At 42.6% G+C, this 24950-nt stretch overlaps 1 protein-coding gene and 1 long non-coding RNA gene across 7 annotated transcripts in view; one reads left to right on the plus strand and one right to left on the minus strand.

Annotated features, from left to right (window-relative positions):
- LOC125458834 (uncharacterized) overlaps nucleotides 1–2594 on the minus strand; it is a 20845-nt gene extending 18251 nt beyond the window's left edge. Inside the window, exon 1 of the long non-coding RNA XR_007248911.2 lies at nucleotides 2516–2594. This is a non-coding gene — a long non-coding RNA (uncharacterized LOC125458834). The remainder of the gene's footprint in view (nucleotides 1–2515) is intronic.
- A 116-nt stretch (nucleotides 2595–2710) lies between these two features.
- LOC125458832 (heat shock factor protein 1-like) overlaps nucleotides 2711–24950 on the plus strand; it is a 114552-nt gene continuing 92312 nt past the window's right edge. For 3 of the 6 annotated variants that reach the window (XM_059651413.1, XM_059651416.1, XM_048544555.2), the window contains exon 1: nucleotides 2711–3000. In XM_059651413.1, the coding sequence (XP_059507396.1) occupies nucleotides 2908–3000 (93 nt within the window). In that variant the 5' untranslated portion in view covers nucleotides 2711–2907. Of the gene's footprint in view, nucleotides 3001–3831; nucleotides 3984–4644; nucleotides 4715–19266; nucleotides 19344–24950 lie in introns of those variants that run through there. The other 3 variants (XM_059651415.1, XM_059651414.1, XM_059651417.1) reach the window with 3 other exon arrangements.

Genomic DNA, 24950 nt, shown 5'->3' on the forward strand with positions numbered 1-24950 from the left:
CCCACAAGTGCCAGACAATGACTGTATCCAAGAGAAAATCTAACCATTGCCCCTTGACATGCAGTGTCATTATGACCACTGCATCCCCCACTGTGCATGTTCTGGGGTTACTGTTGATCAGAAACTGAAGTGATTCAAGCATATAAATACTGTGGCTTTAAGAGTGTATCAGAGGCTAGAGATCCTGCAAGATGCAACTTCCTAAGTACGTCCACCATGTCTAAAGCACAAGTCAGGAGTATGATGGAATATACCCCATCTCCCTCTCTGATGAAGGGTCTAGGTGTGAAACATCAGCTTTTGTGCTCCTGAGATGCTGCTTGGCCTGCTGTGTTCATCCAGCCCCACATTTTGTTATCTTATGATGGAATAGTCCTCACTTTCCTTGAATGTGTGCAGCTCCAACAAATACTCAAGCTCGAGTTCATCCAGGATAAAAGCAGCACACATGACTGGCACCACATCTACAAACATGCAAAATCAAGAAGGTAGCTCATTTACTCCTTCTCAAGGGCAATTAGGAATGGGAAATAAATACTATCTGAGCCAGTAAAGCCAACATTGCATGAATGTTTTAAATCTTAGCTGTGATCTCTTACCATTTACAAAATGATTTTTTTTATTCTACCTACCAAATGTTAAATTCCACATTATACTCCTTTTATAAGATACTTGTCCACTTACTTTATCTGTATGACTTTGTAGTCTCATATACTCTTTACAACTTTTTATTAAAACTTATTTGTTTCACTCTTTATCTTTGTGCCATCAGCAAATTTAGTAACCAGGCTTTTGGTCCTTTCATCCTAGACTTATAGTTGTAAGAAGTTGATACCCCAACAATATTCCCTATCAAATTCAACTCATACCTTGCTAATGAGAAAATTGCCCATTTGTGCCTAGTCTCTCTTTCCTATGAGCTAGTCAATTTTCTATCCATCCCAATATGTTCCTCCTTATAACACAAGCTTTTATTTTCCACTTTAATCTTTGATGTGGCACCTTATTAAATGTCTTTTGAAAATCTAAGTACAGTACATCCTGTTGTTCCCCTTTATTCACAGCACATTACTTCCTCAAATAGATTAGTTAAACATGATTTCCCTTGCAAAAAATCAAATCTATATCTTGTTCTTAACAAATTCTTATACTCTAGGATTACAGAATTCACTAATTCTAAATTGTTCTTAAATTCATTTCATTCATTCTTTTTCTAAACAGACATAACATACAATGTGTTCATTGTACTGTCCATGGGGTTTGTAATGTGTTCAACACTATGAATTTTGGATATACAATATCACACTTACTGTCATCACATGGCTATTTGAAAGAGTTTGCTATACCCAAAATTGTTGTGGCTTTCTTGCATTAAAGAGTTGAATATTTTAAAAGTACTTCATCAGCTCTAAAATGCTTTGAAAAGTTCAAAGGTTGTGAACAGCATCATTTAAGGGATGGACAGTAAATACTTTGCCAGCCAATAATGTCCATGTCCCACAAGTGAATAAAAATAAAACTGCAGGTCTGTTATCTCTGCAAAGTCCTACAGGTGAGAAAAAGTTATTAGCTTTCTTCAGGTGCCATGTATTTTTACTGCAGTGAAAGACAGAACACATAACCTGCCTTTCCAGCTGATAGAAGGCTTTATTCACCCTTGGCTAGCATGGCAGCTCAGTGGTAAGTACAATTGCCTCTCAGGTCCAGGGACCCGAGTTCAATTCCAGCTTTGGATCACTGTTTGTGTAGAGTTCACATGTTCTCTCTGTGTCTGAATGGGTTTCTGCTTGGTGCTCTAGTTTCCTGACACAGTCCAAATATAGATGGATTGGTCATGCTGAATTGTCCCATTGTGTCCAAGGATGTGTAGACCAGGTGGGTTGGCCTACCTAGCCTACACATGGTAAAGTTGGGGTTACAACGTGTGGGATGCTGTTCACGGGGTTGTTACAGACTCAACAGGTCGAGGGGCCTCTATCTGTACTGCAGGGATTCTATGATTGTGTCATTCACACTCACTAGCTACCCAGGTACCAAAGACTCGTCGTCAAGCCAATGACATTTGCCACGTACGACTGGACGTAGGTGCACAAAATATTCAGCAACTTGATGCTGGCCAAATCTTATGTGCACTACCTGTTGGCGTCCTGGGGTCCGCAAGCAGCCTCCCCCTCTCTGTTTAACAATGCAGCAATGTAAACACAACATGCCATGAGTTTCCAAGATAACAAAATGTGAGGCTGGACGAACACAGCAGGCCAAGCAGCATCTCAGGAGCCTGAGATGCTGCTTGGCCTGCTGTGTTCGTCCAGCCTCACATTTTGTTATCTTGGAGTCTCCAGCATCTGCAGTTCCCATTATCTCTGATGCCATGAGTTTCAGTAACTTGTTTTATTTTCTTAAAAAATACAGAAATTCCTTCATAGTCGATTTTGAAGCAACTATTTTTCTAGTTTAGTCTACCGCCAAAAATACAAACGATAAAACGATAGCAACTTGTTAAAAGAATTCCTACCCTACTCTCCAAAAGCAGAAATTTACGCATGCGTATCCAGCATCCCCAGCCTCCACAACGGCGCCGCGGGCCCCACCTCTTTCTCTATTGGATATTCCGGTTGCCCGTCAAGGCGAAGATGTTGTCTATTGGATAGTAGCCGAATAGCTCCCAACTCTTACCACTGGCTGAGCGCGGGCTCTCCAGATGATTGACAGGCGCAGCCAGAGGTCCCACCCACAGCTTGTGTGGAGCATGGACTTCAGAAACAAACGGTATTAAACGCGAATTCTACCTACTGGGAAATAAACAACTGCAGTCATCACAGCAGGTTTCTCTCTGTAGAGAAAGAAGTACTGTTTAGATAGGTTGACGGGAGAAGTACGCTGTAAACTTTGTAATTTTTTTGAGAAATGAAGCAAAATTGCAATGTGCCTGCGTTTTTGAGCAAGTTATGGACCTTGGTGGAAGATCCAGGGACAGATGATCTAATCTCCTGGAGTCGAGTAAGTAATCTTGAAACATGTTAATACAGCGTGCTAATCGTATGTCTTATATACGGATCATGTTGCCATGTTTTATCAGCTGTGTATACGATCTAAATGGTTTGGGACCATTTTTGTTTTCGTGTGTAGAGAATTTTTTTGGCTGGGGGAATAAAAATATTTACTTAATTTTTGAAAAGTTACTGTCCTGGTATGTATTGAAATGTCATCTGAATTATGCATTGAGGAATGGACTCTGGATTGAGTCCATGTAATAATTGTACTTAGGTAAATATTACAAATGCTAACGTGAACTATGTGCAGATTAATATTTAAATTTATTCTTAATCACCATTAATACGTCTGGCAAAATAAGAGCAGTGGGCTTTAAATGGACATTAGTCCGTTTCTTCTTGATGGCAGCAAAATGCGATAATGAAAATGAATTACTTTTACATTTTGAAAATAAACAAATTCTTAGGGTTTTTTGTCAAAGTCTTCGGGGAGAATTTTTTACTTCCAGTTGCAGCACCTTTTAAAATTTACTTTGTATAATTAATATTGTAAATAACTAAGATTGTAACCAGCTTTGAAATTCAGTATTCCTGGAGCATATATTAGTACTATGCTGTTTGAACCAATGTGTTTGGTAGGACAGTCGTTCCTCAGATCAGGCCTTTAGTAACTCCCAAACCTGTGTCGCACTTTTAAAACCTCGTTGCACAGTAATTCCTGCCAAGTTGTATCGAGGCAGTGGGAAATTAATCAGCCACGACAGAATTTTGGAATAGTTGGATAATCTTAAATAAATATCCTACTGTTATTTATTCGTTAATGTTTGGCTTCCTCTAGTCTGCATTGAGGGTCGTACTACCTTAATACGGAGAGCGCGGACGGGACAGGGTGAAGGTCGCCGCCTCCCCCACGTGGGATTTGTCCAATGCCGCGCCCCCTTCTCTGATTTGCCGGTGTGCTACCGCTGCTCCATGCTGATTGGACTTTTGGTAATTTTTTTTAGGCTGACACGTGCTATCAGAGTTCCACTATGATTGGCCGACCACTGTGTTTTGTTACAGTCAGCTGTAGCACACGTGTTTAGCTGGGATCGCAGGGTAACAGATAGGAGGCGGGGCAAGTGTCATTGACCGAGATAACGCAGCGTGGAGCTGGAGGAACCCAGCAGGCCAGGCAGCATCCGCTGAGCATGAAATTTGACTTTTTGGGTCGGGACCATTCTTCAGAATTTGGGGAGGGGGAAGAGAGCTCTGAAATAAATGGAGGGGTGGGGCTGGGGAAGGTAGTTGGGATGGTGATGGTTGAGTATAGATAGGCAGTGGATAGATGGGAGAAAAGATGGACAGATTGTGTCAGGTTAATGAGGCAGGGATGAGGGGGAGAGTTGGCCATGGGATGCGGCTGGGGGTGGGGAGAATTTGAAACTGGTAATGTCCACATTGAGACCGTTGGGTTGTAGGTGGAGATTGCATGCTCAGGTGAAAGAGGTGAAAGAACTTTGATGCTGGAAATCTGAAACCAAAGAGAAATTACTGTATAAACTCAAGTCTGGTATCATTTGTAAAAAAAAAATACAGTTAATGTTTAGAGTCTTCAGGACTTGGACTAGTCAGAGTGTATCCTGACTTGGAACTATATTACCATTCCTTCAGAACTGAAGAATGGTCATTGGACTTGAAACATTATGCCTATTTTATCTCTACAAACGCTGCCAGACCTGGTAAGTCTCTCAAGCAAATTCTTCAGAAAATTAGCCTGGGTTTCTAGATCACCAGCTTAGTGATATTGCCACAACTTGATCACCTTCCCTTCTAATATGATCAGGAATGAAAATGAGTTATGAGAGAAATTAAACATGCATAAGATTTGACAATTTAATGAATAGCTCAACAGGGTGGCTTGTAAAAAAACCATGAAAAACTAAAACCTAAAGAAAAAATTCTTACAATTGTCACCAGCGCTGTCAACCTTGGCAGAAAGAAAAATAGTTACTGGGTTGGATTTTAAAATGCCTGTGATCCCAGCTAAACACGTGTCCGACAGCTGACTATAACGAAACACAGTGGACAGCCAATCATAGTGGCACTCAGATAGCACGTGTCAGTCTATAAAATTACCAGATGCCCACCAAATGTGCGGATGCATGCTTTGAAAATCACAATCTTGGTTAGTGTTATCAGATCCCAATAACTCTGGAGCTTTAAGCTGTTTCAGGGGGTGAACTGCAACTCTCATCCTTCCAATTATTGGATTGCCGACTTACTGGCAATCACTGAAGCAGCATTTTGTGATTTTGAATCCAGAATTATGGCCAAAACATTAGAGATATATTAGGGTGCAGAACAACGTGTCATGAGTCTTAATGCTTAACAGCTTTGAGAGGCAAGCTATAAACTCATCTGTCTAGGCAGTGGCATAGAATTAAGAGGCACTATTGTCAGTACTAGGAAACCTGTATTTGCGAACATTTGAGCAGTGGGACTCGCGAGAGGGATTAGCAGGTGCTGGTATCACTTAGGCATTAGAGGTTTGTAGAACCTGGTGTAAGATGCTGACATATGTAGGGAGCTCAGTTGAGGGTAGGTGGACTTTTAGAGTGAACCATGAAATGTTAATTGTGTTTCTCCGTCTACAGATACTGCCAAACCTACCGAATTTCTCTAGCACTGACTGCTTTTATCTCAGGTTTCCAGCATACACAGTATTTTGCCTTTCTCCACCTTGTGAAGACCATTCAGGGTCTTACTCACTTCAATCAAGTCATGCTCATTCTTCTAAACTCCAGTAGAAACAAGCCCAGCCTATATTCATAAGACAAATAGCTTTTTCCAGGTGTCAATCCAGTAAACCTTCTTTGAACTTCTCTGATGCATTTACATCCTTCCTTAAATAGGGAAATTACAACTGTATGCAATTTACATATGTAGTCCAGCCAATGTCATATATAAATGAAGCATTACATTCTTACTCTTCCGGTCAATTCTATCTTAATAAAGAACATAAGAACTAGGAGCAAGAGTAGGCCATCTGGCCCCCTGAGTCTGCTCCACCATGCATTAAGATAATGGGTAATCTTTTTGAGACTCAGCTGTACTTGCCCGCCCACTCACCATAATCCTTAATTCCTTTACTGTTCAAAAGTTTATCTAGTCTTGCCTTAAAAACATTCAGTGAGGTAGCTTCAACTGCTTCACTGTGCAGGAAATTCCACTGATTCACAACACTTTGGGTGAAGAAGTTGCTCCTGACCTCAGTCGTACATCTGCTTCCCTTTATTTAGAGACGATGTCCTCTGGTCCAAGTTTCACCTGCTAGCGGAAAAGACCTCCCTGACTCTGCATTATCTATTCCCTTTATAATCTTATATGTTTTTATAAGATCTCACCTCATTCTTCTGAATTCCAATGAATATAATCCCAGTCTACTCAGTCTCTCCTCATAATCCAACCTTCTGAACTCTGGAATCAACTGAGTGAATCTCCTCTGTACCCCGTCCAGTGCTAGTATATCCTTTCCCAAGTAAGCAGACCAAAACTGCACACAGTACTCCAGGTGTGGCCTCACCAGGACCCTATATAGCTGCAGCATAGCCTCCCTGTTTTTAAACTCCATCCCTCTAGCAATGGCAGACAAAATTCCATTTGCCTTTTTAATTACCTGCTGCACCTGCAATCCCACCTTCAGCGATTCATGCACAAGGACATCCAAGTCCCTCTGCACAGCAGCATGCTGCAATTTTTTTACCATTTAAAACATAGTCCATTTTGCTGCTATTCCTACCACAGTGGATGATCTCACACTTAACAACATTGTACTCCATCTGCCAGACCTTTGCCCACTCACTTAGACTATCCATATCCCTCTGCAGACTTTCAGTGCCTTCTGCACACTTTGCTCTACCACTCACCGTAGTGTCATCTGCAAATTTTGACGCACCACACTTAGTCCCCAACTCCAAATCATCTGGGTAATTGTAAACAATTGAGGTCCCAGCACTGATCCCTGAGGCACACCACTAGCCACTGACCGCCAACCAGAAAAACACCCATTTACTCCTACTGTTTGCTTTCTATTGGTCAACCAGTCCTCTATCCTGTAATGCCGTGCACCTTTATCTTTGGTAGCAGCCTTTGGTGTGGCACGTTGTCAAATACCTTCTGGATATCCAGATACACCACATCCACAGGTTCCCCATTGTCCACGATGCAAGTGATGTCCTCAAAGAACTCCACCAAATTAGTTAAACTTGACTTACCCTACGTGAACCCATGCTGGTGTTCCCAATTTATATCCAGATGTCTTGCCATTTCTTCCTTAATGATAGATTCAAGCATTTCCCCCACTACCGAAGTGAAGCTAACTGGCCTGTAGTTACCTGCTTTTTGTCTACTTCCTTTTTTAAACAGTGGTATCACATTGGCTGTTGCCCAATCTGTGGGAACCACCCCAGAGTCCAGTGAATTTTGTTAAATAATTACTAGTGCATTTGCTATTTCCCTCATCATCTCTTTTCATACTGTGGGATACATTTCATCACGGCCAGGAGACTTGTCTACCTTTATCCCATTAGCTTGCCCAGCATTGCCTTCTTAGTGATACTGATAGTTTCCAAGTCCTCACCTGCTATAACCTTCTTGCCATTAGTTTTCGGCATGTTATTTGTGTCTTCCACTGTGAAGACTGACACAAAATAAGTGCATAATGCCTCGGCTATTTCCTCATTCCCAGTTATGGCCTTTTCATCCTCTAAAGGACCGATGTTTACCTTCGCCACTCTTTTACGATTTACATATTTATAGAAACTTTTTTTGCCTGTTTTTATATTCTGAGCTAGTTTACTCTCATAATCTATCTTACTTTTCTTTATAATTTTTTAAGATGGCTTTCTGTTGGCCTTTAAAGATTTCCCCGTCTACTAGTTTCCCACTTCTCTTTGCTTTTTTGTATGTGTTTTTTTGCAATCTGGTACTTTCCTTTATCTCCTTAGACATCCATGGCTGGCTGTCTCATTTTCTACAGTTCTTCCTTATCACTGGAATACACTTCTGCTGAGCGCTGTGAAAAATCGTTTTGAAAGTCCTCCACTGATCCTCAATTCACCCACCATAAAGTTTTTGCTCCCATTCTACCTTAGCTAACTCTTCCCTCATTCCTTCATAGTCTCCTTTGTTTAAGCACAGGACATAGGTATTGGATTTAACCTTCTCACTCTCCATCTGTATTTTAAATTCAATTATACTGTGATCGCTCCTTACGAGAGGATCCCTAACTGTGAGATCATGAATTACTCCTGTCTCATTACACAGGACTAGATCTAGGATAGCTTGCTCCCTCGTAGAAGGGAGGATAAAGGATAGCAGTCCTCAGTCTTTTTGATTGTGTGTGGTACCTGCATATTAATATTTTGCGGATTTCTGATGCAACAAACACAATCATACAAACAAGGAATGGGAGTAGGTCACTTCAACCTTCAAGCCTACTCTGCCATTCATAAGATCATAACTGATCTGATTTTAACTTGAACTCCACAATCCTCACCCGTGTGATAATCTTTCATCCCTTTGGTAATCAAGAATCTATCTACCCATGCTTGAAAAAGTATTTAAATATACTACATTCACTGCCTTTTGAGGAAGGGAATCCAAAAACTGTCAACCTTCCGAGGTCTTTTTTTCCCCTTATCTCTGACTTAAATGAAACAAGCCCTTATTTTTAATTTTGACCTCTGGTTCTAAATTTTCCCAGCAGAAGAAACATCCTTTCCGGATCCATCTGGTCAAATCCCCTCATGATCTTATTTTACAATTAAATTATCTCTGATTCTTCTAAATTCCAGAAGATATCCTTTTGCAACTTGGAATTCTGCAATTTATTGTTTTGTTTAAGAAATGCTCTCCTTTTAATTCTTTCTGTCACAGTAAACAGCTTCAGTTTTTCCCACATTATACTCTTATCTGCCAGATTTTTGCCCACTCACTCAACTTATCTATAACCATCTGCAACTTCCGTATGTCGTCTTCACACCATACTTTCCCACCTGTGTTAGTGTCATCTACAAATTTAGCCGTTGCGCCTTGCTCACCTCATCTAAGTCACTGATGTAAATTCTAAACAGTTGATGTCCCAGCACAGACCCCTATGTGGGACTCCACTCATTACATACTGCCAATCTGACAAACAACAAATAATGCAGAAGTTCTTTTTTATTGGCAGTCAGCCAACTTCTGTCAGTGCGAATATGTTACCCCCAAAACTGTGAGCTTTCATTTTCCACAATGATCTTTAACCTTATGACATACTTTCTAGAAATCTAAGTGTAGTAGACCTACAGATGCCCCTTCATTCACAGCACTTGTTACTTGTTCAAAGAACTACAGTAGGCTAAACAGGATTTCCCCTTGACAAAACCATGCTGGGTCTTGTCAGTTATCTTCTGTTTTACATGATTGACGCCAAAACCTTGCCCATGACAGACATCATGTTAATTAGGCTACATTTTCCTGTTTTCTGCCTCCTTTTTCATTAGCGGGATTATATTTGCTACTTTCTAGTACAATTGAACCCTGCATGAATGCAATGTTGACAATCTAAGCCAGATCTTTTCTATCCTAAATTGAGGTTATTTTGAGCCCAGAGATTTGGCAGCCTGCAATTCTGTCAGTTTGCTTAATACCACGTCCCTCATGATTGTAATTTCACTAAATTCCATTCTCCTATTACCTCCTGCTTTACAACTAATACTGGATTTTTTTTGAATCCTCTGTAGTGATCCTTCTAGTCAGACATTGAAAATTTGAATGTCATTTTAAAAGTTATTAGTCTGCATTGGTTAGTAACACTGAATTTTTGTGCAACTGGGTGGTTCAAGGATGACTGACCGTACCATCAGGGAGGTCATGAATACTCTATTCCAGAGGGCAGCAGAATACATCCACTTCAGGCATAAAGGCAATTAGACTGTGCGTCAAGAATAGTTTCCCTTATGGGCAGCGAGTCATTGATAGCACGCAAATCACTGATGGACCAACCATATACCTGAATGGGAAAGCATTACATTCTCTAAATGTCCGGCTGATCTTTAGGTACTTGAAGTGCATCTTACAGATCTGCAGACTGTCCCTGTTGGCTGAATCTGTGGAAAGTCCTAGCTCTTTAGGCTAACATGGGGTTGAGGGTTATTCAGCGAAGAGTTGAGTTCAGATTATGGTTCAGAATAAACCTTTGTTGGAGAGAAATTTGTGAATTTTCTTTTGGGATTTCTTTTGATTTTGGATATCCTCTTTCCTTCACACTAACTCCTTTATTTGATGATGCCATCGTGTAGTAATGTTGTCTGTTCATGTTAAATTATGGATTTGTGGTGTATGTGTGTGGGGGTGAGGGGGAGGATAGAGACTGTGTGTGTGTGCGCGTGGTATTCTTGTATCTTGGAATCTATATTTAAGATAGTTTGTCAATATTTTTATAAAGGAATCCTGCATATTGATGAAAAACGCCAAATTTTGCCACAGTTTTTTTGTCCTGCATTCATCAGGACAGTTATAGAGTCATAGAGATATATGGCATGGAAAGAGACCCTTCAGTCCAAGTCATCCACACTGGCCAAATATCCAAAATAAATCTAGTCCCATTTGCCAGCATTTGGCCCATATCCCTTTAAACCCTTCTTAAGCATATACCCATCCAGATGCCTTTTAAATATTGTAATCATAGTAGTCTCCTCCATCTCCTCTGTTGGCTCGTTACATTCACATGTACCACTCTCTGCATGAAAAAGTTGCCCCTTAGGTTCCTTTTAAATCTTGCCCCTCTCACCTTAAACATATGACCTCTAGTTTTGGACACCCCCATCCTGGAGAAAGGACCTTGGCTATTTACCCTATCCGTGCTCCTCATGATTTTACAAACCTTTAAAAGATCATCCCTGTGCCTCCAACACGCTAGGGAAAATAGCCCCAGCCAAATCACCCTCCCCATGTAGCTGCAATCCGGCCAGCATCGTCATAAATCTTTTCTGAATCCTTTCTCATTTTGCAACATCCTCACTATAGGAGGGAGACCAGAATTACACTGAATACTCCAAACCAATGTCCTGTGCAGCTGCAACATGACCTCCCAACTCCTATACTCAATGCCCTGACCAATAAAGGCAAGCATACCAAATGCTTTCTTCACTATCTGATCTTCCTGTGACTCTGCTTTCATGGAACTGTGAACCTGCTCTCCAAGGAGTCTTTATTCAGCAACACGCCCTGGGACCTTAACATTAAGTATACGGGTCCTGCCCTGATTTGCCTTTCCAAAATGCCACCCATCACATTTTTGGCAGGAATTCCAATGTAAGAGGAAAACAATATTTAAAATGCATGAGAAGAGAGTGCGGCTTGATTGACAAGAGAACTCAGATGAGGTGTGGCAGTGGGGAATGCACCAGTAAATGATGACTGACAGTTAACCACTAGGCTTTGTTTAAATTTTAAAGTCGACAGTTTAACTGATTTTTCAGGGCTGAGATTTAAAACAGTGAATGGCTTTCACCAACTTTGTTGAATTCAAATAAATGCACATCTCTTTCATGTTCTGTCTACTAAGAACCAGATCCTATGAATTTTAGGCTTCTAGTACACACAAGTATGTCTCACTCACTGTGAGTCCAGCTGATAATCCCAAATTGGTTGTCAGCTTAAACCTTTGCACACTCATGACCTCCAAACAAATTTTGTCCAGTTGCAGAATCACCTGTAATGATATCTCAAATGAAGCTCAAATGTAGGTTATTAAGGTAGATGGAAATGTGGATTTGAGGTTACAGTCTGGTCAGCCATGATCTTGCTGAATGGCCTACTCCTGCACCTGTTCCTGATTAGTATCTATTCCATTTTAAGGTGAAGATTCTTTCCTGGTACAGTGTAACTTACTGGGAATGAGGTTTATATTAACAGTTCCTTTTAAACATAGTTTACTTTCTAAAAGTTAGTTAGCTCGCCGAGTATTTTTTGGTTTTCATCAGCTAATTTCAGGATGTTTCAATACTTGCCTCCAGTGGTCTAACTGTGTAAGCAGACAATACATAAAGTTTAATTGTGCAGCCCCAAAATTGCCACCAGATAGTGTCGGGTTTAATTCACACAGCCTTCCCCATATTAGTGATTGTTTCTCCCCAAGCTCCTATCACTCCCGTTTGATTGCTCACACTTCAGTGAGGCATAGATTGGATATGACATGAGGGAGGAGCTGACCAGAGTTGATTGGAAGGGAAGTCTAGCAGGGAAGAAAGCGGAGCAGTAGTGGCAGGAGTTTCTGGGCTTAACTTGGGAGTCATGGTAGAAATTCATTCCAAGAAAGAAGAAACATACTAACGGGAGGATGAAGCAACCATGACTGGCAAAGGATGCCATGGAGAACAGAAAGTCAAAAGAAAAGGCATTCAATGTAGTGAAGATCAGTGGGATGCCAGCGAATTGGGATGCCTTTAAAAACCAGCAGAGTGTAACGAAAAAAAGCATCCAAGTTGGAGCGGGGCGAATGATGAAATATGAGAGTAAGCTAGTAATATAAAAGAAGATTGCAAGAGTTATTTTTTGAGTTATCTGAAAGGTTAGAAAGAGATATGAGTGGGTATTAGACTGCTGGAAAAGTGAGGCTGGTGAAGCAGTTCAGGGAACAAAAAATTGACAGAGGAACTTTAAGAGATTCAGTGCAGCACTGAGTGTTGTGACAGTTACTAAGGAGAAGCCGCACGGGAAGATACAAAGTCTGAAGGTGGATAAATGACCCGGACTGTATAGACCACACTTCAGAGTTCTGATGGAGATAGCTGAGGAGATTCTGGAGGCATTGGTGGTGATCTTTTAGGAATCACTGGAGTCAGGGAGGGCCCAGAGGACTGGAAAATGGCTAATGTAACACCTCCGTTTAAGAAGAGAGTGGGCAGAAGACAGGAAATTATAGGCCAGCTAGCCTAATCTCGGTCACTAGTAAGATTTGTGAACCCATTATTAAGGATGAGATTGCAGAGTACTTGTAAGTGCATGGTTAAATAGGGCTAAGTCAGCATGGCTATGTCAAGGAGAGGTTGTGCTTGACAAATCTGTAGAATTCTTTGAGGTGGTAACCAGCAAATTAGACAAAGGAGAGCCAGTGAACATGATCTATTTGAAGTTCCAGAAGGCCTTTGTCACTCAGGACACTGCCAAATAAGATAAGAGCCCATGATGTTAGGGGCAAGGTGCTGATGTGGATAGAGGATTGGCTGACTGGCAGATGGTAGAGAGTGGAGATAAAACGGGTCTTTTTTAGGCTGACTGCTGGTGACTAGTTCAGTTCCACAGATGTCAATCTTGGGACCATAACTATTCATGTTGGACATTAACAGTCTGAACAAAGGAACTGAAGACATTGATGACACGCTGTGGAGCTGGAGGAACACAGCAGGCCAGGCAGCATTAGAGGAGCAGGAAAGCTGACATTTCGGCTCATGATGTTAGGTTCATCTTTCAGAGACCCTCACGGACTTGATGCAAGAGCAAGGCGCTGAGCTGGTTACCAAAACACAATCCTTTATTATGAAGCAAGTACAAGCTGCAGAGGATCGCTGTACGCAACTCGGCACAGGGTGCTGAGAATTGTGAGTGTTTCTCTCTGAACAGGGGATAGTCCCCGCTTTTACACCCTTGGAATTGGAGATACATAAAACAGTTACTACACTTGAGAACAGGATACAGCTTTGATCGCCCCGAAGTGTATGGTAATGACAGGATGTGATTTCAAGTGGTGACAACTGCCTGGCTTGATCAAAGGTCACCGACCTGGCCATTTTGGCAGAAACAGGGATAGGCGGCAGTGTGGGGATTGAGCAGTAAAGATTACAGAGCTTAATGCTTTTTATGTTTACAGATGTTTCACACCCAATCTTATTTGGGCAGGAAGTTGAGACAGTGTTCATATACTCCTGTATGAGGAGAAAAGGAGCATAAAAATTCATTGACATCTCAGAGACTCTTCTTCAGCGAATGACATCAGCTTTCCTGCTCCTCTGATGCTGCCTGGCCTGCTGTGTTCCACCAGCTCCACACTGTGTTACCTCTGACTTCAGCATTGGCAGTTCTTACCAACTTGAATGGAGGACATTGTTGTTAAGTATGCATTTCATAGCTGGAGAGGCAGGTATTGGTGAAGAAGCAGGGATGTTGTAGAAGGACTTAGATGTGCTATATAAGTGGGCAAATAATTGGCAGATGGAATACAATTTGGAAAAGTGAGGTGAAGACTTTCGGTAGGATAAATAGAGGCATAAACTATTTTCTACATGGGGAAAGTCTTTTGAAATCAGAGCACAAAGTCACTTGGGAGTCCCAGATCAGGATTCTCTTAAGGTTCACAAGCAGGCTTCGTTGGCAGTTAGGAAGACAAATGCAATATTGCTATTCATTTCAAGAGGCCTAGAAAACAAAAGCAGAGATGTACTGCTGAGGTTGTATAAGGCTGTCATCAGACTGCATTTGGAATATAACAGGTTTGGGCCCTGTATCGAAGAAAAGATGTGCTGGTATTGGAGGGGACATAGAGGAGATTTACAGGAATGATCCCTGGGATGAAGGGCTTGTCAAATGAGGAGTGGTTGAGGACTCTGGGACTACTCACAGGACTGGACCTGCTTCAACTTCCCTGCAACTTGCGCCTCCACTCCGGACTCTGCCCACTGCCCAATCAACACATGGACTTCTATCCGCAGGGTCACTCCTGAGTCCTATTGCCCACCTTCAGCTATCAGCCCACCTCTCCATCCTCATCTGTCCAACCTCACAATGCACCCCAGCTTCAAACTCTCTGAGGCTGAACAGTCTGTCCTCAGTGAAGGGTCATGTTTGTGCCCCTCCACCTCCGCCTCAACAGGTCCTGTGCTTGCCGTGATGTGGAACTGTTCCTCCACCTCCATGCGCCCTTCTTCAATAAAGACTCCCAACCACCTTCGGGAACCACTTCTCCCACCTCTAACCTTCCTCCTCCTCTTAGACACCCCCTCAGGGCCTTTCACCCGCCCTGGACCTCTTCATTGCTAAATGCCAACGTGACATCAATTGCCTCAATTTCTCCAACTCCCTCCCACCCACTCCAACCTCACCCCCCTCTGAACATTCACTGCTGCACTCTCTCTGCACCAATCCCGTTTCACTATCAAACCCCATTTCACTGACAAAGGCAGGTGCTGTTAGCCTGGAGGATAGACCTCTGTGCTGCATAAACTGAACGCCAACTCTCCAACACCATGTCCTACCTCTCCTTTGACCACGATCCCATCATGGCCCACAGAGCCACTTTCCCACACTGTTCATGACCTCACCACGTCCGGTGACCCCCCCTCTACCGCTTCCAGCCTTGTAGACCCAGCTCCATACTGCCCAGTTTTACCTGCTCCCCAAGATCCACAAGTCCAACCACCCCAGCCGACCCATTGTCTCCTCATGCGCCTACCCCACCGAACTTACCTCTTCCTATCTTGACTCCATTCTCTCCCCCTTGGTTGATGCACGCCTCATCCACATCCAAGACACAAACCATGCCCTCCACTACATTGGAAACTTTCAGTTCCCTGGCCCCCAGCACTTCACCTTTACTACGGACGTTCAATCCCTACACACGGCCATAACCCACAAGGATGGGCTACGAGGCCCTCAGTTTTTTCCTCTCCAACACACCCATCCAGTCCACCCCGCCCCCCCCCCCCCCCAATGTCCTCCTCTGCCTCACCAAATTAGCCTTCACCCTCAATAACTTTTCCTTCAATTCTTCCCATGTTCTCCAAATCCAGGGGGTTGCCACAGGTGCTCGTACAGGCCTCAGCTATGCCTGCCTGTTTGTTGGTCATGTTGAACAGTCCCTCTCCAGTACATACGCCGGTACTGTTCCCCAACTCTTCCGCTGTTACACTGATGACTGCATCAGCGCTGCATGCTGCACCCAAGCTGATCTAGAACAATTCATCAAATTCTGACAACTTCCACCCAACCTCAAATTCACTTGGTCTATCTCAGACACCTCCCTCCCCTTTTTTGACCTCTCCATTTCCATTTCTGGTGACAGTTTACAGACCAACATTTACTATAAACTCATAGACTCACATAACCACCTAGACTACACCTCCTTCCTCCCGTATCCTGTTTCCCCAATTCCTCTGTCTCTGTCGCATCTGCTCTGACAAGGAGGCGTTCCACTCCCAAGCATCCTGGATGTCCGCCTTTCTCAAACAACGCTCTTTTCCCGACCTCTGTCATCCAGGCAGCCCTGCACTGTGCCTCTCCATTCCCTGCTCCTCAGCTCTTAACCACTCACCTTCAAACGTAATAAAGATTTGGTCCCCCTTGTCCTCACTTTCCACACCAGCAGCCTCCTCATCCAACGTATCATCCTCAAACACTTCCGCCAACCCCAGTTAGACCCCACCACCTGCAACATCTGCCACTGCCTACCCATTTTTGCCTTCCGCAAGGACCATTCCCTTCGCCACTCCTTATTTTGTGCCATACTCCCCACCAACCTCTCCAACCCACCTGGTACCTTCCCCTGTAACCGTAAAAGATGCAACACTTGCCCACACACCCACCTCCCCTCACCTCCATCCACGGCCCTAAACAGTCCTTCTAAGTGAGACCGAGCTTCACCTGCATCTCCACCAACCTAGCCTACTGCATTCAGTACTCCCGATGTGGTCTTCTCTACATTGCTGAGACTAAACATAGACCAGGCGACCGTTTTGGCTGAGCATCTCTGCCTGGCACGTAACGGCCGACCTAACCTCCAGGTCGCTGCCCATTTCAACTCCCTGCCCCACTCCCCCTCCCCATAGTCTGTGCTCGGCCCCCTCCAGAGTCGCAGAAACATGGAACGCAAATTTGAAGAACAGCACCTTATCTTCCATGCTGCACTCCAGAAGACTCAACATTGAGTTCTCCAGTTTCAAATAACCTTCCCACCCACCCCCCCCGGCTCCCTTTCTAGCCCCACCTCCTCCCTTCCATTCCACCTTCAGACCCTCCCAGCCACCAACCAGATTCATCCATCCCATCGGCCAACCAAGTTGTAACTATTACCAACACTCATCTATCACCACCGTTCTGCTACCACCCCTACCCCCCCCGCCCCCTCTCTTTATGTGCATCTTCCCCAACCACCACATCCAGTCCTGAAGAAAGCTTACACCAGAAATATTGACTGCTCCTTTCTCCAGCTACTGCCTGTATTGCCGTGTTCTTCCAGCCTCCTGCTTGTCCTTCTTGGATTCCAGTATCTGCAGTTTTTTTCTATCTCAACACTGACTGGAGTTTAGAAAGATTGGGTTGTGGGGTGGGGAGAATCTGCTTTAAACTTACAGAATACTGAGAGGCCTGGATAGAGTGGACATGGGAAAATGTTTCCACTAGCAGGAGAGACCAGGGGCTCAGCGTCAGCGTGAAGGGATGACCCTTTAGAACTGAGATAAGGAATTTCTTCAGGCAGAGGGTGATGATTCTGTGGAACCCATTTTTGCGGATGCCTGTGGCGGCCAAATCATTGAGAGTGTTTAAGGCAGAGATAGCTACGTTCTTAATTAGTAAGGGGATCAACGTTTAAGGGGAGAAGGCAGGAGAATGTCAGCTAATGAATGGCACAGCAAACGGAATGAATGTCCCAATTCTGCTCCTGTATCTTATGGTCTTACGGTCCTTTGTACCCACTTTTAAGAAGGGGCTGGGTTTTAGAGATTTTTCTTCATAATACATATGCTGCTGTTGTCAGAGATCTGTAATGTTGTAATTTATTATAAGTGCCATTTTAGGAATTGGAATTAAATGCTGAGAACATGGAAGAGCCTGAACTGACATAAATGATTCAGGTTTTGCAGGTGATTAATGAGGACAGGATTTTGAAAACTTGGCAACTAAAAATGAGTTAAATTCTAAGCGTTTTCTCAGGTAAAATATCAAATAAAACTGACAACCAGGCACACAAACACATTATAATCAACCCTCTTGTGCCAGCAGGCACACATGTACACGCCCCTGTTCCTAGCCCTCCTTTCCACTCAGCAGGCACCCACCCTACCCTGCTGAGTGAGAGTCCAGTCTAATCAGCACCAAAGCCTTTACTGACCAATACTTGTGCCTCGTCAGCAGCTTTCACATTCCACAGCTGAGACTTGAAGCGCTCCAGTTGTTTTTTCCCACAGTGTCCCCACACAGCTGTAGAGAAGCGTTACATGGGCATTTGCTAACACAAGCCTGCACTAAACGGACCATCGGGGTCTTGAAGACTTAGTTTCCAGCCTGAGCGTCGCAGTGTGGCCGTTTTCTGCATACTGCCGAACGTGATTATGTGAAAAGGTTCAGACCTTGAGAAAGACAAGGAATTGGACTGCCATTCTTACTCAGAGGAATATGAAGATGGTCCTGCAGAGGAATCTTTGGGTCAGCTACTGGAGGAAATTCACTGACGCCGTCCCTGCACTCACAATGATGACTCAGTTGGCATGGCCGCCAGGGCCACGCTAATTCGGTGTTTCACTACATGAGCTACAGCCCTGGATGACTGACTGAATCATTTGTCATGTCAGTGAGGACAACTATTCAGTTTGCACACACATCTGAACAATTCCGTCATCACCCAGTTTGACAGCGGTGGCCCCTGGCTGAATAAAAAAGAATCCCTTTGACACTCACCTGGGATCCCTATTAACCTGGCTGTGAAACACAACGTACAGTGTAATAAAGGAGAATTCATTGGATGTAAAACTAACAAAACATCACCCAACTGACCCATAGCAACATGATGCCTGGTGATTTTTATTCACTTGTTCATCCCCTTGATGGAAGGTTCCTGGATGTTTTGGGGATTTTGGGAGAAATTTTCCCCCTGACTCTACGTATTTCAAATGATCCTGTTGTGACCCCTCCACGGGGTGCTGCCGCATTGCTCTTACAGGGGCAGTCTTTGCCAGTGAGGAATGTTTCAGAGCAGGAGAGGCCAAGAAGGTGATTCATTCTCCCATGACAAACAGTTGAGATATTGCATTTTGCAATGATGCCTTCTATTCAGTTGCTAACAGTTCATTAATGATCTGAGATTGAGGATAACTATGAGCACATCATCTGCTCAGCTTGTATATACAATTGTTTATACAGAGTTAGAGACTTATCACAGGAGTGGCACGGCTGTTCATTTTTGCAGAGACTATTGAAGTACTGACTCCAGACATGCTGACCTCAACGTCATCTTCATTCATCCTGGTCTCTCTCGGAAGATTTTTTCTGAAGGATGGATGGAAGAACATCTTTCTCCTTCCCGTGTCAGTGTCTGTCAAAGCCTCAAGAGAGGTATGTGAAAAGCATCAGGCTTTCTGTGGCCCCTGTGGCTGCTCTATACTTTCAGGCCATGGCATGACCAGTTAGAATATAGAATATAGAACAATACAGCGCAGAACAGGCCCTTCGGCCCTCGATGTTGCGCCCACCTGTGAACTAATCTAAGCTCCTCCCGCTACACTATCCCATCATTATCCACATGCTTATCCAAGGACTGTTTAAATGCCCCTAATGTGGGCTTTCCAAAGCCTCTATCATCTGCAAGATCTCTTCCAGGTCACGCACCTGATTTGGAATACTATTGCCATTCCTTTATTTTTATTCAGTCAAAATCCTGGAAATCCTACCCTAATAGCACTGTGGATGTCCTACACTGCCAGGACTGCAAAGATTCAAGAAGACTCTCACAACCATCTTCTCCAAGATAACTGCATAATAAAAGCTGGCCAAGCCAGTGACACCCAGATCCCACAAACAGAGCCAATATTTTCTAATTCTGACAGATAATGACACTCGGTACATAATACACAGGTTTTCTATCCAGCCTTTTATGGGGCTCTTTGTCAAATACTTGCTTGAAATTATTTGATGTATCCAAAAGTTATATATAATTGCTGTACAATAATCTCTGAATTTCAGGTTTATCACTGATTACTGGGTGGGGGAACAGCTATAAAATTAAACTATGGTGTATATAATTTAAAGTTCAACCAGGTTTACAATTAAGCAATCAGGTTAAATATTAAATAGTACTGAATACAGAACCTCACCAACTGCACTTTCAATTTGTTATGCTTAAAAAAGCAATCTAAGAAATATTCAAGTATTCCAAATACTGCAGCAAGCCACTCGGGTAAATTGCTCAATCTCCCATATATGTCGCTGTAGACTGGGGTTTAACAACAGGCAGCGCATATTTAAAATGAAGACCTTTTGTGCTTAAATATGTACTGGATGAAATGATGGTAACTGGGTGACAACAGTGAAGAGGCAATGGATAGATTAAGTCAATAACCAATCTCTAGACCTCCATTTGTATTCTTTTACAACAAAACAACATAGGTTCAGTACTGGAATGAGTGATTGGTAGAGGAAGAGTCACTGGTATTTAGCTAATCCAATATTATGTAGAACTCCTTCATAGAATCAATTATACCAAAATTACAAACAGATCATCCTTTATTAGCCATTCTATAGATGCTGACCAGACATTAACCAGATGCTGAGGTAACACAAAGTTGACAGTAACAAAATATACACAAAGCAAATCCAAAATTCAGGACAAAGACAGTGCAGCTCTGACCTTGGCACCAAGATTAATGAAGTTATGGGTGTTGTTTTTCTTAGAAATCATCTTCTGGTTACAAAGTCTGCTTGTGGGCTGTTTTCAGTGCCACAAATTGGCTGCCAAACTCATCTTCAGGCCTGTTAGCAGCTTTCAATGTGAAAACCATATTGCTGAACTGGTGAGGGGTCAGGATTGGATTGACTCCAGATTGAGAAACCATCCTAATGTTTCAGTTTGGCTGTTGTGCCTTTGTGTCCTGGCCAGCCTCCTACATTCTCTAACATTGAGGCCATCCAACACCCTGCTACCTACATCTGCCTGCACCAAGTCCCGCTCATCTATCATCATTGTGCTCGTTAACTTACATCAGTACCTAGCTGGCCAGTGCCTCCATTTTAGAGTTCACTTCCTTGTTTTCAGTTACCTCCGTGATCTTGCCTGTTCATCTCGCTGTAATTTCCCATGACCCTCCTGAGATATTTGTGTTTTGCTAGATCTGGCCTCTTCAACATCTGATTATTATTCACCATCATGATTGGCTGCACCTTCAGCTGCAAGAGCCATAAAAAAATGGAATTCCCTCGAATAATCCAGTTTTACCTCTGTCCTTCCTCAAAACATGATGAAAAAGCCTACTTCTTTGATCAAGCTTTTGAGCATTGGCCCTGATTCCACAAACAAATGGTGTTTGACACTCTTTGGTGTAGCTTGTGTGTTTTATTACTCTGAGAGATGGGCCTTTGAAAATGAATACTGTCGAGGGCTCATGTGTACTTTATTGTAAGGGTGTTCAGTTGAAATTGCCAGAAATGTTGACATCCTCTCTATGAACTGTCTAATGCTTACCGTCAGGTCCCAAATTCATAACACTGCCCCCTGAAGTTATGGTAAATGGAGGAGCGGTTTATGGCTGTAATGTGATGATTGCAAGATTTCACACTGTAACGAAGAAATGCAGCTTGTTGCTCTGGGCTTGCGTGTTTGAAAAGATGGTATACATAAAGATTAATTTTTTTACCTCACATTGCAAGAAATGATTGATTATGAGTCAAAGGTAAATGTCATAGCTGCTGGAAGTCTTGAATGCAGGCAAAAAGTGCTGGAAACATTCTGCAAGTCAGGCATTTATGGAGTCAAGAAAGTTGAAATAATATTTCGGTTCCGCTTCTTCCCCACAGAAGCTGTCCAACCTGCTCATTGTTTCCAGAATTTGAACTATAATTTATTTTAAAGTGGGAATAACTGCTTGTTTATGTTTTCATTATTTAATTCCTTGCACAAACACACAGAGCATGAAGAACATCAGGATTTTCTGCTTAAAGCCTGATGTAAGTTGTACAGCTTTTCATTGATGTACGTCTTAGAAGTGGTGACATCAGAAAATTCTGATTTGCAATCTTTAACTTCAGATTTTGTTGGCACATTTCATAAGGCAATTGTATTGTGAAGATCAGCAGGGAAGATTTGTAGGGATCAGTACAGAAGTGGCCACTGCCTAATAACCCCCAAATGTTCAATTCAGAAATTCTGTATAATATAATTGGTCTCACGTTGCATTGTAGATGGGCAGGCAAACCAAATGCAGTTATCACTTCAAGTGAGTTTAGAGGGCAGGGGGATAATTAGCACCCAGTCAGTGGGGAGAAGTAGAGGATTATTGAGGGGGCAAGAGGGTGAAGAGGAAAAGAGCCAAATTGGGAGTGTCATTAAAGGAAATGAAATATTGTATCTAAGAAGGAACAGGGAAGACAGTGAAGAAATCAATAACGTTTAACACTTTACAATGGGCTACAGACCCAAATAATTCAAACAAGACTGTTAGAGAGTTGCATTGGATACTTAAAAGATTCACTTGCAAACATGTTGGAATGGTGGGGTAGGGGAGGGAGTTTGTGCTGGGTAGTGAAAGGAGAGGAAAGAGAGGGGGAGTTAATGGAAACAATAATATTTTTAAGATCCGAAGTGGACTCAGAAACGGATCAGATATGACATGCCTATCAGTGAGACAGCCCATTTCGACCTGGAAAGATTTTTCAGTGCTTCAGCATACGAGGAAGGAACAGCCAAAATGTGAGCAGGCCTGGGAATCTGAAACGTGGCAAATAGGAGGAATATAGGATGGTGCTGGGCTGAGGGGAGGTGTGGGTTGATTTGTGGTGAGATTGTACAGGCTCCTAGTAAACAACGAAAGAAATGCTTGAGTTAGGGTGAGCGGAATTGAGAGAAGAATTAGTCACCATTGGGTGTGGCATCAGAGCATTTGGTGATGGGATAGTTTACAGTCCAGCAGTTGGTTCCTCCTGAGGTTTAGCATTTACACTGAAAGCCTGCAGACGTTTCTTTGCATTGCCATCCAGTGGTATTGTAGTGGAGTTGCATACAAACTGAGATACTGACTTGAGTGAGTCCAACATTATAAGAGTCATACAGAACAGAAGCATACTGACCAGGTTTCCCAAACTAAATTCATCCCAATTTGCCTGCATTTGGCCCATATCGCTCTAAATGTTTCCTATTCTTGTATCTGTTTAAATATTGTTGTAAATGTTGTAACTTTACCTGCATTTACTACTTCCCTGCGTGTTTTTTTTGTTTTAAATCAAAATTGCCAATCTACAGTTGTAGGTAGCATCAGTACGTCTTGTTACTTTTAAAACTAACCTTTCATAAAGCCTTAAATAGTATTATTTTAATAGTATTTTGAAAATATGTGTGGTAAAAATGGTAAAGTCACCATAGTCCTGCTCTCTCATTAGAGAGAGAGAGATAACGGGTGGTGGTTTAATTTGCAGGTCACCAAACCTCCAGCAAGGGGAGAGAATGATAGAGGAGTCCTTCAACATAACATCAGCTAGTGCAGGAACTGAGCCCACACTGTTTGGCAATACTCCACATCACAAACCAGGCACTTAGACAACTGAGCTAGCCAGCCCCGTGCAATTACAACATTTAAAAGGCATCTGGATTGGTATATGAATAGGAAAGATTTCAAGTGATTATGTGCCACATGCTAGCAGCTGGGACTAGATTTAGTTGGGATGTCTAGTTGGCTTGGATGAGTTGGACCGAAGGGTCTGTTTCTGTGCTGTACATCTCTATGACTCTGTGAAATTCAGAATAGAATTCACAAAAGGCTTCTTTGCCCAAAGAGTGGTGAGGATACAGGACACATTCCTGTCAGGGATAGTTGAGGTAAATAGCATTGATGCATTTTATGGGAAGTTAATAAAACACAGAAAGGAGAAAGGACTAGGAGGGGTGTTACCTGGGGTAGATGATGAGGGATGGGATGAGCCTTGTATAGGTATAAACATCACTTGTTGGGCCTAATTACCTATTTCCATGTTGTATATGTTTCATAACTTCTGCTATATTCAGAACTTTAATGCTTATATGTGTTTTGCCTTGAAAAATTCTATCTTTTTTAGAACAATGGGCCAAGTTTCAGCTGTAATGTTGAAGACTACTAATCAGCTTTGCAAGAGTCTTTGAGGTTTATTCTTTAGACCAGCTACACACAGCTTTAAAATAAGAATCACAGACTCTCCTTCTGTTTGCAATGCTTTGTTTTTCCATCCAAAATCATACAAACAAAGGAAGAAGACGTGAATTTCATCATTTGTAATGGCACAGGATATCATTTCATATTATAATGTGTTGCCCAGCCTTTTAAATTTTCCATTGCATATTCATATATGCTGAAAGGGTCTACCTTTATGAAGTTAAGGACAAAGTCTCAAGCTGTAGTGAGATAAAAAAGGGGAAAATAGAATTAAGCACAGAACGATAACATATTTGTTACAGATAGAATCCTGGAATGCCAGCAGAATACTGAGTGATGGTACCTTTCCATTGTCCTGTATGGTCCACCAGAAGAAGGTTTTGCTTCATAAACCAAAATAAATCTCCACCAGGCATCTGTCAAACCAGGCCTGGGCACTACCTTCATAAAATTCCACAGTAACACACTCGATTAATGGGCAAACTATTGGATTCCGTCTGGCTTGTCCATACATTCCATTCTGGTGTAGATTAAGAGGAGGGCATTTGGCCATTCAATAAGATCATTAGCTAATCTGTTGTTGTTTGAATTCCACTGTTCCTGCGTGAACATCACTTGCTTTGAGGGTAAACCGAGAAAATATTTTGAAATTTGACTTCTGTTCTGTAAATGTTGCCCCAGTGTCCCTGTAAATTTTCTTTCACTACTGCCTGCTTATAACTTTATGTGGTACATTCTAGATTGCAGCACGTCACTCCAGGTGTACTAAAGTTAAACATGACAATTCAGAGGATAATGCATTTGTAATAGACTAAGCTGCATGTGCTTC

The sequence above is a fragment of the Stegostoma tigrinum genome, chromosome 15 (assembly GCF_030684315.1).
Source record: "Stegostoma tigrinum isolate sSteTig4 chromosome 15, sSteTig4.hap1, whole genome shotgun sequence".
NCBI lineage: Eukaryota > Metazoa > Chordata > Chondrichthyes > Orectolobiformes > Stegostomatidae > Stegostoma > Stegostoma tigrinum.